General features: G+C 46.1%; 1 protein-coding gene across 1 annotated transcript in view; it reads right to left on the minus strand.

Moving 5' to 3' along the window:
• Window positions 1-12,945, minus strand: part of LOC145410235 (uncharacterized) — a 91,408-nt gene that overhangs the window by 61,097 nt on the left and 17,366 nt on the right. Inside the window, exons 2-3 of the mRNA XM_080280456.1 lie at window positions 9,598-9,793; window positions 5,709-6,269 (exon numbers count right to left, since the gene is read on the minus strand). Of these exons, the coding sequence (XP_080136582.1) occupies window positions 5,709-6,269; window positions 9,598-9,793 (757 nt within the window). The remainder of the gene's footprint in view (window positions 1-5,708; window positions 6,270-9,597; window positions 9,794-12,945) is intronic.

Consider the following 12,945-nt stretch of genomic DNA (forward strand, 5'->3'; position numbering starts at 1 on the left):
ACTAGCAAATTCCCGCCCCATTTAGGCTACACCGCTCACCCCACTTAATTCCAATCACCCCAGGATGGAATTAGGGCTTCATCACTCTCATCATTCCACCCCTCACTCCCCCCCGCGTCACACCTCGTCCTCAGTCACCCCTCCCCTCCTCCTCATTCCCGTGCCGGTCGGACTCTTGCATAAAGTTTGTGTCTTCCATGCCCCTGTTGACCTAATTGTGCAGTTGGGGACGTGGATGTAACTTCGATTGTTGTGTGTCATGTTCTTCGGGAAGGTTGTGACTTGGTTGAAACTGATTGCTGCCTTTATGACCTTCGTGCGGTCAATAGGCGTTAATCAGAAGCCTTTTTCTTTTCCTCCGTCGCTCCTTCCTTTCCCTCACCACTCCCTCTCCCCCCCTCTCTCTCTCTCTCTCTCTCCCCCCCCCACCCATCTCTCTAACTCTCTCCCTCACCTCTCTCTTCCTCACCCAGATCTCTCCCCTCCCCTCCCCTCCCTCTCCCAGATCTCTCCCCTCCCCTCCCCTCCCTCTCCCCCATCCCTATCTCTCCCCCACCCTTCCCTCTCCCCTAACTCTCCTGCCCCTCACCTTTCTCCGTTCCTCTTAGTCTCCTCATTTAGACTTTTTTCATCATTATTAATCTCTTTGGCTCTGGAAGATGCTATTCAGTAGATATCCTTCAGTAAAAACTCGTTACTAAGCGTGATATAAAACGTGTGGGGGCAGCAAGGATGAAATATTAATGACGTCCTCGGGCCAAAAGGGTTAATTGAGTCCCCCCATTACCGACTTTCTCGTTTGCGTATCCATTTTCTTTATCTTGCTCATTTTCTGTTATGCGTATTTCTCTTCTGCTAGGGTACTACTTATATTTTCTTTGTTGTATATGTTTTCTTTTCCTTATTATCGTATTTTCATGACGGAGATGATTACCGTGTCAAAAATCTCATCTATATGGGTGTTAGTGTATAGTTAAAGCCAGTCTTACCTGTATGGGTGTTAGTGTATTGTTATAGCCGATGTTTTCACCGGACAGAACTGGGCCACTCCTACACCTTAAATACTTAGTCGTGGTTGCATAAAGAAAGATGAGCCTTAGTGGTGCTGTTGGAAATAATCTCCTTGGTTGCTAGTGAAACGAACCCCTCAGTCAGGTTAGAAAAAAATATATTGTACAGTGAGGGGCGTTAGTTCGTCTAATTTTCGTTGCGTATATTTCACTCGAGGTATGTCCGTCTCTTGCCATCCTGACTCCATCCTGTCGCAGAGAATCATATACGGGCAGAGAAACATACATAGCCTCTCTCTGTGTGGGAATATTAGAGAGAGAGAGAGAGAGAGAGAGAGAGAGAGAGAGAGAGAGAGAGAGAGAGATTAGGCTAACTTTTTTCCCCCGATTGTACCTACGTTTACGGTGTTGAGTAAAAATGCGTATTGATTCCGTTATTCTGATGGCGCGCCTTCGTTCCCTTGCTTTTTTGTTTTGTTTTGATTGCTGGTTTGGATACACTTTGTTTGCCGTTCAATTTGTTGGCTAAAACCAGATGATTTTGTTTTGCCGAGAGATAATCCTTAGCAGTCAGAGGGTTTTGTGTGTGTGTGTGTGTGTGTGTGTGTGTGTGTGAGAGAGAGAGAGAGAGAGAGAGAGAGGGAGAGAGAGAGTTGTGGCCGATTACTTTTCTTTTTCTACTCCCTTCTTATTTGAGGTGTATATATAAGGTATGATTTAATTCCATCCTCTTTTCTTCTTTCCTTCCCCCTCTTTGTTTACCTTCTATCTGCTTATCCTCACTCTCATTCCACTTCAGTCCTGGTTTCCCTCTTGCATTCCCCTCTTTGTCTTCCTTCTTCCATATTCCTATTACCCCTCTCCCCTCTCTCCTCTTTTTCCCTCTCCCCTCTCCTCTCTCTCCCCTCTTTTCCCTCTCGTTTCTTTCACCCGTTAGCGAGTCAGGTCCACCATTAGTCAGTCCGGTTGTCAGTCACCTGGATAAGACAGCCAGGTATCACATTTCACCTAGACGTAGCCACCCTTCCTTCCTCCCCTCATTATCCTCTCCCCTCCCCTCGTCACACTACCCCCCTGTCTCTTTTGAACCCCTCTCCCCTCGTGTACCCTGCCTCCCTTTCTGAACTCTTCCACCCTTTCTCCTTTCAAGATCCTCTACCCTCTCCTCGTGACTCAACGTCTGTGTCTTCTGAACTCCTTAACTCCTCTTGAACCCTCCCTCCCTTTCTGAACCCTCCATTCCTTCCTGAACCCTCTCTTCCTGAATCCTTTCACCCATCCTGAATCCACTTTCCCTTCCTGAACCCTCTCTCTCCCTTGGAAATCTCCCCGTCTTCCTGACCCCTTCCTCCATTCGTGACCTTTCCCGGTCCCCCACGATTCTGACCTCTCTTTCCTTTGCGACACTCACTCCCCCCCCATCCTCACCCCCCCATCTCGTGACACTGTCCTGTGTTTCGTAATCTCTCTCTCCCTTTCTCTCAACCTTCCACCTAACTCCCTCCCCGTCACTCCCTTCCTCTCACTCCCTCCCTCTCACTCCCTTCCCCCCTTTCTTACCCTCTCATCCTACTGTCCCCTTCATTTCATCCCCTAATGCCTTCTTTCCTTCTCCCTCCCTCCCTCACTGTCTTTCCCTGTCTTACGTAATCTCTCCCTTCCCCTTCCTTTCCCCCTGATCCTTCTTTCACCTTCATTTCATCTTTTGGCATCTTATCTCCTCCTCCTACCTGCTAATCTCCTTCCCCCATGTTCTCCGTCAATCGTAATAGCTCTCTTCTTTTTCCTAATTCCCTCATCCGTCTTCTCCTATTTCCTTTCATAGCCTCCTCCCGTTTTCCCTGTTTTACCCACGTCAGCCATCTTTATTTTCATTCTCTTAGCTTTTATCGGCCCCCTTGTCTTGTTCACTCACATTCCTCATCTTCTCATGTCTTTCCGGTTCATTCACCTTTTCCCACGTCATTCCTTCAACCTCGTGTCACCTCACTTTTTTTTCTCTTTTCTCTCCTTCTCGCTCATCTTCTTTTCTCACTGTTCCTTCTCTTTCCTCCATCTCCCATCTCTTTTTCCATGCCTTCCTTCGTTTCCTCCCCCTTACCTCTTCCACCCATCTTCCTTTCTTACTCCCGTCCTTTCAGTTCATCCTTCCAGCCTAACTTCTGTCATCCTTCTCCCATCTTTCTTCCACTCATCGTCCTTTCTCATTACTCCATTCTCCTTTCATCCTTTCCTTTCATCTTTCTCATCTTCCCTCTTTCACCCAACTTGTCTTAACGTCTCCCTTCCCCTTTCATCCTCCTTTCCTTTCATCTCTCTCTCCTTCCCTCTTCCACCCATCTTCCTTTCTTGTTTCCCTTCCCCTTTCATCCTCCTCTCCTTTCATCTCTCTCCCCTTCCCTCTTCCACCCATCTTCCTTTCTTGTTTCTCCCCTCCCCTTTCATCCTCGTCGCGTGATATCCTCCCCTTCTTCCCCTTAGCAAGTGAAGCCCCTCAGTGCATAGACTCCAAAGACACTCTCTGACCTCTCAGTTGTTCTCATCATCACTCTTCCCTTCTCCCTTTTCTCCTTCCATTCTTTATTGTTCCCCTCTTCCCGCTTTCTTTTTTTCCTCCCTCTTCCCTTCTGTATTTTCACAGTCCTGCTTTCTTTCCCATCTCCCTCCTGCCTCCTTTCCTTTCTTCCTCCTGCTTTCTTTCCTTTCTTCCTCCTGCTTTCTTTCCTTTCTCCCTCCTGCCTTCTTTCCTTTCTCCCTCCTGCCTTCTTTCCTTTCTCTCTCCTCCCATCTGTTCTATCTCTCGCCTCCCCTCATTCCTTTCTCTCTCTTTTTTCTTCTTTCCTTTTCCCTCCTACTTCATTTATCTCACCTGCTTCCTTCCTCGTCTGCGTATCACTCTAATTGCTGTCTTCCTTGTAAATTTCGATCAACTTCACATTTCACTTCCTATGCACGACCGTCTTTTATTTTCCGATGCACGAGAGGTCTTTCTTAAATTGAATAAAATCGCTTGGAAGTCTCAAGAATAAAAGAAGACGTCGACTTAGCGAAGGAGATAATTTTAAACTCTCACCCCTTGTTCCTCAATTTTCTATGACATAAATTGTGTATAAAATATTTTGGTCATACTTTTTCCTCAGTTCGTACAGATATCAAGAAAATTTTAACCAAACTAGAATGACTTGGAAAAAAAATGCAACCAACTAATATGACTTCCGAAAATAATGAACTGTTGTGGAGAGTTATTGATGGAAAAAAAAAAATGATTGATTGACACGGAGACTTCTTTGACTCCTTCAGACTATAATCTCCTGGTGTTAGTGGAAATATAATCCCAAGTTTGTTCCATATGTAAGTAAGGTAATGGACGTCGTATTGCTTCTGTCATAGTCGTGTCTTCTATGTTATTCAGCTAATGCCAAACGATTTTATTCATCAGAGCGTGAGTCGTATGAACCTGAAAGTTTTGAGACCTGTTATAAAGTCTTCCCTTGCTTTACCTTCAGCGTTCTCCCATACAATATAGTTTAAGCATCAAAAGCCACCTTCTTTGTTCTTCCCCTCTCTCTACACTCGCCTCTAAACCCAGCCTTTCATTTTCCCCTTCCCTTTTGCCCTCATATTGCCCTTTCATCCACCCTCTGTAGCCAGCCCCCCCAACATACCCTTTTGCTTTTCCTCCCCCCACTCTTTCTCGCTTTTCTCCTCTCTTTTCGCTCTCCTTTTTCTCTCTCCATTCTTCGCCTCCCCTTTTTAGCTTCCCCCCCTTTTTTCTCCGTTTCCTTTTATTTTTCTCCTCTTCTTATTTCTCTACCCCCCTTGCTTCTGCCCCTAACCAGAGTCTTCCAGTCTGGTTACACACCCTTGTATTTGTTTTGGCAATGGTGATTTTATATATATATATATATATATATATATATATCACACACACACACACACACACACACATGCGGGCGCACGCATACACGCACGCGGGCGCACGCACGCACGCAAACGCCGGCATTAGCATCGACACCTACGCAGAGAGAGGAAGACAAACAGATACGTGGTAGGGTAGGCAATATGAAGCAAGTTAATTAGTGCAACAGGCGGGGGTGGTGTGGGTGGTGGGGGTGGGGAGGCGGGTGGGGATGGTGGGGGATATGGAGGGGTTGGGATGGCAGGTGCGTTGCAGGAGTCACTCGGATGGGATATCCCTAGTCTTCCCCTCCCCTCCTCCCACCCCTCCCCCCCTCTCGTCTCCCCTCCTCTCCTCTCAAGCCCTCGCTCCCTCTGTCCTGCCTCCTCTCCCCTCCCCTGTTTTGTTTTGCATTCCTTCCCCTCCCCATCCCCCCTCTTTCCTGACTCCTGACTCTCCTCCCCTCCCTCTCTCTGGCCTTCCTCCCTTTCTTTCTCTCCTTCCTCCCTTCCTCTCGCTCTGTCCTGCCTTCCCTTCTCTCTTTCCTTCCTCTTCACCTCTCTCTTTGTCTTTCCTCCCTCCCCTTCCTTCTTGCCACTGTCCCTTCCCTCGCTGTGCCGCTCGTCCTACCCACAAACTCTGACTCACTCTCTCTCTTTCTCTCTCTCTCTCTCACACACACACACACACACACACACACACACACACACACACACACACACACACACACACACACACACACACACACCACTATTTACCCACTCACGCCTGACCAGCCTCCCACTCATGACCTGACCTACCTTAGTGTCTGCCTCTTTGTTACTCAGGTCATCGGGGTCTGGGTTTTCCTTGGGCTCCTCCACCTCCACCTTGACCTCAGTCTCGCTACGGTTGTCCTCGCCCTCCGCCGCCGAGATCGACCCCGCCACAGACCCGACCTCGCCCTCGGACTCCTCCCCTGATATCTTAGGGGGTCGTCCTCGCCGTCTCTTGGCCCCGTAGGTGGCTGAGGGGGAGAGTGGGGGTCTCTTGAGGGGCGGGGGGTCTCCGGCTATGGGGGTGAGGGGGGCGATAGGCACGACCCCCGGCGCTACACCCGGGGGCGCCGCACCCGACATAGCCTGCGGTAGGAGGTAGGCCGGGGACGCTGTGGAGGTGGTCTCGAGGCGCTTCTTCTCGTTGACCTCAGTAAGCCCCTTGATTCTGAGGGACTCGGCCACCCTGAGGAAGCCCGAGAGGTTGTCCTGGTCAACGGACACCTCACCTCGGTACATGAAGTCCAGCAAGTCCCGCATGTCCGTGTACCGTACGTCCTTCAGGATCACGATGGGGTGCTTGTCCGGATGTGACGCCAACACCGCCTGTAGGAGGGGAAAAAGGGAAAATTTAGTGTTTGATTGTATGTCCCTGCTTAGTTTCATACTCCCCTTCCCTGATGCCTCTCTTACCCCTGCCTGTCTGTTTTACTTTTTCCCATCCCTATTGTTTTTCCCGTAATGCCCTCTTAGTTTACCTGTACTTGCTGTCTTCTTACTGCCTCACAAGTACTGTTTTATTACCTGCTGTCTGCTCCACTCGTTTTTTGGTCCCTGCTTCCTGTTTCACATGTGCTTGCTGCCTTACCGCCTGCTTCCCTGCTGCTTGTTTCACTGTCACGAGTGGGTGATTATTGGGCTGTGACTCAAGCATCGCCTATCTTACCTTCTTTCCTTCTTCTCCTTCTGTCCTGCCTCCCTTCTCCCTCTGTCCTGTCTCCCTTCTTCTCCCTTTGCCCTTCCTCCTTTCTTCTTCCCCAGTCCACCCTCCCGTCTTCTTCCTTTGTCCTGCTTCTTTTCTTTTCCCCTTTGTCCTGCTTTCCTCTTTTCCCTTTGTCCTGCTTCCTTTCTTCTCCCTCTGTCCTGCCTCCCTCCCTCCCCTACCTCTTTCATACCTGTCACCCCTCCTGTCCTGCCTCCCTCTTGTCCCGCTGTCCTACCTCTCTCCCCTCCCTCTGTCCTCCCTCTCTCCCCTCCCCTCAATCTTGCCCCCCACTCCTTGCTCTTGCCTTCCTCCCCACCTTGCTCCCTTACATCCCTGCCGTAAATCTGTTAACCCGTTCCCTGATGCCTCTTTCATTTTTCACTTGCTATCTCTGTACGATGTTATTTAGCACAAGGAGGATGTGTTTATTAAGGAAGGTTTTATTGAAGGATGTATCTGCCTCCACGTTCCAAAAATCTCTCCTAAGTTGAAAAAAATCACGTATAAAAATTAAAAAAGTAATTTGATTAAACAAGTTATTTTTTGGCTATGCTATGAAGAGTTATGCTCTTGAATTAACTTGGCCTCAATTTTCGCCCTTTTGCGGTTTATTTCACGTACTGGAACGGCAGGAAAGATTCGGTTCGACTCTACGTCATTTTCATAGCGCTTCTTCGTGACTAGCACCGCTAGTAATCTACTGCTAAAACACAAATATGAAGATGCAGAGATGTCAGTCGTAGGCCAAGTTAAAATGAAAACAGTATCGTGTTGACAAATTTACAGGGCATTGCATTTTTCTAACTTGTATACAGAGGCGAATTTTATCTCTAGTTTTCCTGTTTAATAATCTCTTACTGATGGACCCTCTTAGTTGCATTTCTCATTAATTTGCCCTCCTTATCTTGAAGTATTATTATGGCCGTCAGATTAAAAGCCTTTGTGTACAGCATATATTTCCACATAACGTGGTGTATTTTCTTAACCAGTATTTTCTCTCTCTCTCTCTCTCTCTCTCTCTCTCTCTCTCTCTCTCTCTCTCTCTCACACACACACACACACACACACACACACACACACACACACACACACACCGCTCGCTGGCGCAGTGGTAGCGTTCTCGCTTGCCATCTGGTAGGCGGGAGTTCGCGCCTCGCTCAGGTTGCGAAAAGTTTCACTGACGAAGTCGGTGGTTACTGTCCCCCTTGAGCAAGGGGACGGGTGTGTGCGTGTGTGAAGGTCACAGTCTTGCCCTTAGATCGGACTATATGAGCTCTCGGCTCCATTCCGGGAGGGTAAAAGCTGACGATCACGACCATCAAGTGATCCTGACCGACCCGGCGACCCGGTTACACACACACAATGACTGCTAGGAATTATCTCTTGGCATAACAAAATCATCTGGTTTTAGCCTACAATTTGAATAGAAAACAAAGCGTATCCAAACCAGCAATCAAGAGAAAAAACAAAAAGCAAGGAAACGAAAGTGCGGCATCAGAATGACAAAATCAATACGCACTTTTACGCCACACCATATACAAGGTACTATCGGGGACAAAAGTTCACCTACTATTTCTCTCTCTCTCTCTCTCTCTCTCTCTCTCTCTCTCTCTCTCTCTCTCTCATCAACTTTCCTCCATTTGCGTATTATCCCTGTCATTCTCGTGATACTCCCCACCTCCTCCGTTATTCCTCGTTGCTATTATCGCTATCATCATTCCCCTCGCCTATTCCTCGCACCTCACCTTATCTCCTGTCTTTATCCTCCCCCTGCTTCCCCCTCCTTTCATTTGTTTTCCCTCTTGCAATGTCTTCTTAAGTGCAATGATTGATCCAACTTCTCCCTGTCACCTTTCGTTGTAATTGCGTCTCTCCCTTCCTTTCTCCCATTCCTATGTTTTATGGTATTCCTCATCTATTGTATGCTTCTCTTTGTCTCTCAATTTCCTTGTGAATGAGAATAATTGCCGTGGACTCTTTCTTAATTTCCTTCCCACTTCTCTCGCTGTGTTCTGTTGTCTCATTGGTCTTGTATGAATACTCTCTCTACGTACTCTCCAAATTCTCTCCCTCCCATCCTCCCTCCTCTATTGAGTTCTGCCTCTCCTGAATTTCCCTCCCCTCCCACCTCTCCTGAATCCATCCGTCCCTCCTGAACCTTCTCTTCTTCTTGAGCTTTTCCTCCTCCCTAAACCCACTCTCCTTGAACTCATCGTTCCCTCCGAACCGCCCACTTATTTCTGAAACCTCCCTCCCATCCTGAACCCTTCCTCCTTTCCTGAACCCCTCCACCCTTCCTGGACCTTTCTACCCATCTTGAACCCATCCTTCTTCAGTCCTGGGTCCGATTTCACCACCGTCACCCTCCTTCCTGACTCTACCCAGTTGTACACACTGGACCCATCTGCATCTGGAAGTGACGACTGCAGACGGAGAAGACGAGTGTGTGAATAATTACCGTGAACTTTGTCTGTAATCCGATGACGAGTTAAGTGAAATGTATATCTGTCCTTTTCAGTTCTCCAGAGCTGAATATAATCATCTGGAGATAGCAAGACTTACATTAAAAAGATAAGTTATGGGACTGGCGACTGACGAGGATACTTAACGTCGAGGATACTTAACGTCCTTGATCAATTATTATCTGCAGGCGGACAGGACGGCTTTGTGAATAAACATCCTGAATTCTATCTTTAGTAGCTGGTGTTTTATTAATGTGCTGTTGTGAATAGCTTTCCTGGGTATTTAGTTTGCTGTGTTTGTTTGATGGCTTTCAGCGTGGAGTACATCTGCCTGTTTTTTAGCTGATTTGTCTGGTTTGTCTTTGTCATCTTTTCTTGCTTCCACCGTTCCTCTGGTGTTGGAATCAGTTGTGATCTGTTGTACCTGTCTTGCACTGTTTTCGGTGGTGGGAAAAGTTGTTTATAATGAACAACACGACATCCATACCTGGAAGTAAGGACTGCAGGCGGAGAGGACGACTTTGTGAGCTTTGAGCATCATCCCTTCGACGGCCAGGGTGACGTCGACGAAGGACTCACTCTGGAGGAGCTGCTCGAACACGGACACTATGTTGGACTGGTGGTTGTTCCACCTCAGGCAGAACTGCTGGGGGGACATGGCCATTCTGACGCCCGGTGACACCCTGCGGCAAAGAGACACGACAACGGTTAGGAGACGAACACGTGAATGAGGGACAGTATATACACAATAATAATTCATCCCTGCGACACACAAGACACGTGAACAGTTAGAAGAGACACACGCGAGTGCTTAGAAGAGGGACAGGAGAGTGGTTAGGAGAGGGACACGAAGAATAAATTTATTTCCTAGCAACACAGACACGAAGTATTTGAAAGAGGGACACGAGAATGAAAAGAAAAGTTAATCGAGAATGGTTAAATAGGGACACGGGAATAAGAAGAGCAAACACCTCATGTTAGTTTTGTAACCATTTTCGACATGATTTAAAATGAATGGATGGCAGGATGGTGATGAATACATTGCGAATAATGGTGGTGTTACCCTACTGAGTGGTTAAGGATTGGATTAGAGGAAGGTAGAAATAGCGGACTTATATATAGACAGTTTCCATTGCGTTCTGACATTGTAATATGGCCTGGTGAAAGTACAGTGAGTGGGAATACATGTACTGATGAAGAAAATATATGTTTAAGCACCACAGTCTGACATTGCTAGTCTTTAAGTGACTAGTAATGATTAGGGGAAACTGAGTGAGTGGGTGAAAAGCACAGGTTGAATGAACGCCTTTAGGTAACGACATAGGATAAACCAAGGATGTGTGAAGGTGTGTACATGTAATGGACGATGATCAAGTCTATATGGAAAGTTAAATTTGTACAGTGGTTTTGCCTTTGTATATCCTTTCAGTATATTGAGTGTAAGGGTCCAGGTTTTTGGCGAGAGTGAAGACAGCAGGGTGGGTGTAGGTCAGAGAGGGATTTTCTGTGATTTATTGTGAGACTCAGCTAAATGACTAAAATAGATATAGAACAGATGGATGGATTAATATAGTGTCCTCCCACCCTCCTCCATATTTAATTGTAGGGGACCAAAGGGGTGGGGGAAAGGGTGGCCAGCGTGGAAGAGAGGTTTTGTGTGATACATTGTTAAACTGTGGGATGAAAAAAACAACATATAGAACAGATGGATGGATTAATTTAGTGTCTTTTCGTCAGCTTACATATTTTGAAGTGTTTTGTGCAGAGAGAGGGCAGCCAACAGAGGTGTAGGTAAGAGAAGGGTTCAGTGAGATATATTGTGAGATTGTTGGATAAATAAAATGTATACAGAATTGATGAATAGATTAATTTAGTCTCGTTTTTACCAGCGTATGTAAAATATTTAAATGTAGGGGGCAGAGAGAGAGAGAGAGAGAGAGAGAGAGGTATAGGCTAAGTGAGAGTGGAGTTAGGTGTGATATACAGCATTTTAGACTTTTATAGATTAATAAAATACATTAAAAGAGGTAGATATATTAATTTAAGGTCTTTTCTGGAGCTTAGGGGTGCAGAGAGAGGGCGACCTGGCTGGAAGTATATATACTTATAGTTTAATGGGAATTTGCGTTATATCTATTGTTATACTCTGATAGATAAATGATACATGTGCATACAGTGTATATATATATATATATATATATATATATATATATATATATATATATATATATATATATATATATATATATATATATATGAAGCTGATGGATAGATTACTTTAGAACGTTATGTCAACGTGGGATATCCTCTACTGAGCGAAATCGTCTGGTGTTGACATAAATAAATTTCTCTTACGTATTATTAGCGGAGAAAGGATTACATGAGACAGTTTTTGAAACCCCTGACTACTGGGATTTCCCCCAGCTGAATAAAATCTTTATGTTTTAGGGTCATATCTTAGGTGGTATGGAAGATATCGTAGCACTTCGTCCTCAGCGATATATTTTATATATAACCCCTTTCTGTCCTCTTCTGGCTTACTAAGAGCAATTGTATTGATTCTGAAAATGTTTAAATACCTAAAAAGATAAAATATAAAAGTGTAATATGGGTAATAAATCGGCATGGAAGAGATGTTACGAAATCTCCAAAAGCCTCCGTGCATCAACCGCAGCGAAAGGGTTGAGTACTGTATAGGGGTGCATGGTCTGTGGAAGAGGACAGGGGAGGTGTAGCCCAGGGTGTAGGAAAAGGATAGGGCAGGGGAGGTGTAACTCAGGGTGTAGGAGAGAGGGAGAGAGAGAGAGAGAGAGAAGGCAGGGGCTGTGTAGGTGTGGGTGAGAGGGATGCGGTGTGATATATTGTTAGCCTCGGATATACCAGCAGCCAGATGATACCCCAGGGAGGAGGGGAGGAGGGGCTGCAGGTCAGTCAGATGTAGGGATGGTGTTATTATGGGATATTGCCGTAGGGTTTTGTTTGGGGGCAGTATAGAAAGGTGGCATCGTGGGCTGAGGTGGTCCAAATTGCAGTAAGGGTTTTGTTTGTGAGGCCTTGTTTGTTTGAGGGGTTTTGTGGGTTAAGGTGCTCCAGCCGGCTTTGTTTTTTATTTTTATTTTTATTTTTTGAGGCCCCGTAGGAATGTGGTGTCGTGGGTTAAGGCGCTTCTTACTAGATATGGTCCACAGGGGTTTATATCAGAGAGGAGGTTGAGGTTCATTGCCCACATAATGCCACTCAGAGACGGGAGACTGGTCAGTAGCCTTAAATGTCGGGATCAGGTAGTACAGTCCCAGCCCCTATTCTTATGATGGGGGTAAAGGATTAGATGATTGCATAGGTAATAAAAGCATGGGATCGGTACCGTAGTCCAGTTCATTTAAGGGGGAGATGACAATCCTACTCCCCTTGGTGGCATTGCGTGATCGAAAAAACCCCAGGCACTTGTTGGGATCAAACCTGTGGATGTCCGTCACTCTGATTGACTATTCCCACCACTAAACCACAGGACCACTAAACCAAATGGATAGATTGGTGTCCCTCCACTATCGAAAGGGGAATGGCAAAATTGGTAAATATGAGAGGCTTGCTGGGTTGAATAAATGATACCCCACACAGATTACTTGAGAATATTTGTCTTAATGGATACGCAGAAATGAAGATTGAGTGCTCTAAATGTCTGTCCCCTTTCCTTTTATTTATTGCTGGATTACTGTTATGGACGGAAACAAGTCACACAGTCGTCCTTTCGTGGGTTTAGGAGAATTATTAATATCTCATTCTTACTAGCTTATTTCTGTTTCTGGTTTGTTAATGTATTCTTGTAAATTGAATA

Source organism: Coenobita brevimanus, chromosome 84 (genome assembly GCF_032717465.1).
Source record: "Coenobita brevimanus isolate Jiangsu-jjx chromosome 84, ASM3271746v2, whole genome shotgun sequence".
Classification (NCBI taxonomy): domain Eukaryota; kingdom Metazoa; phylum Arthropoda; class Malacostraca; order Decapoda; family Coenobitidae; genus Coenobita; species Coenobita brevimanus.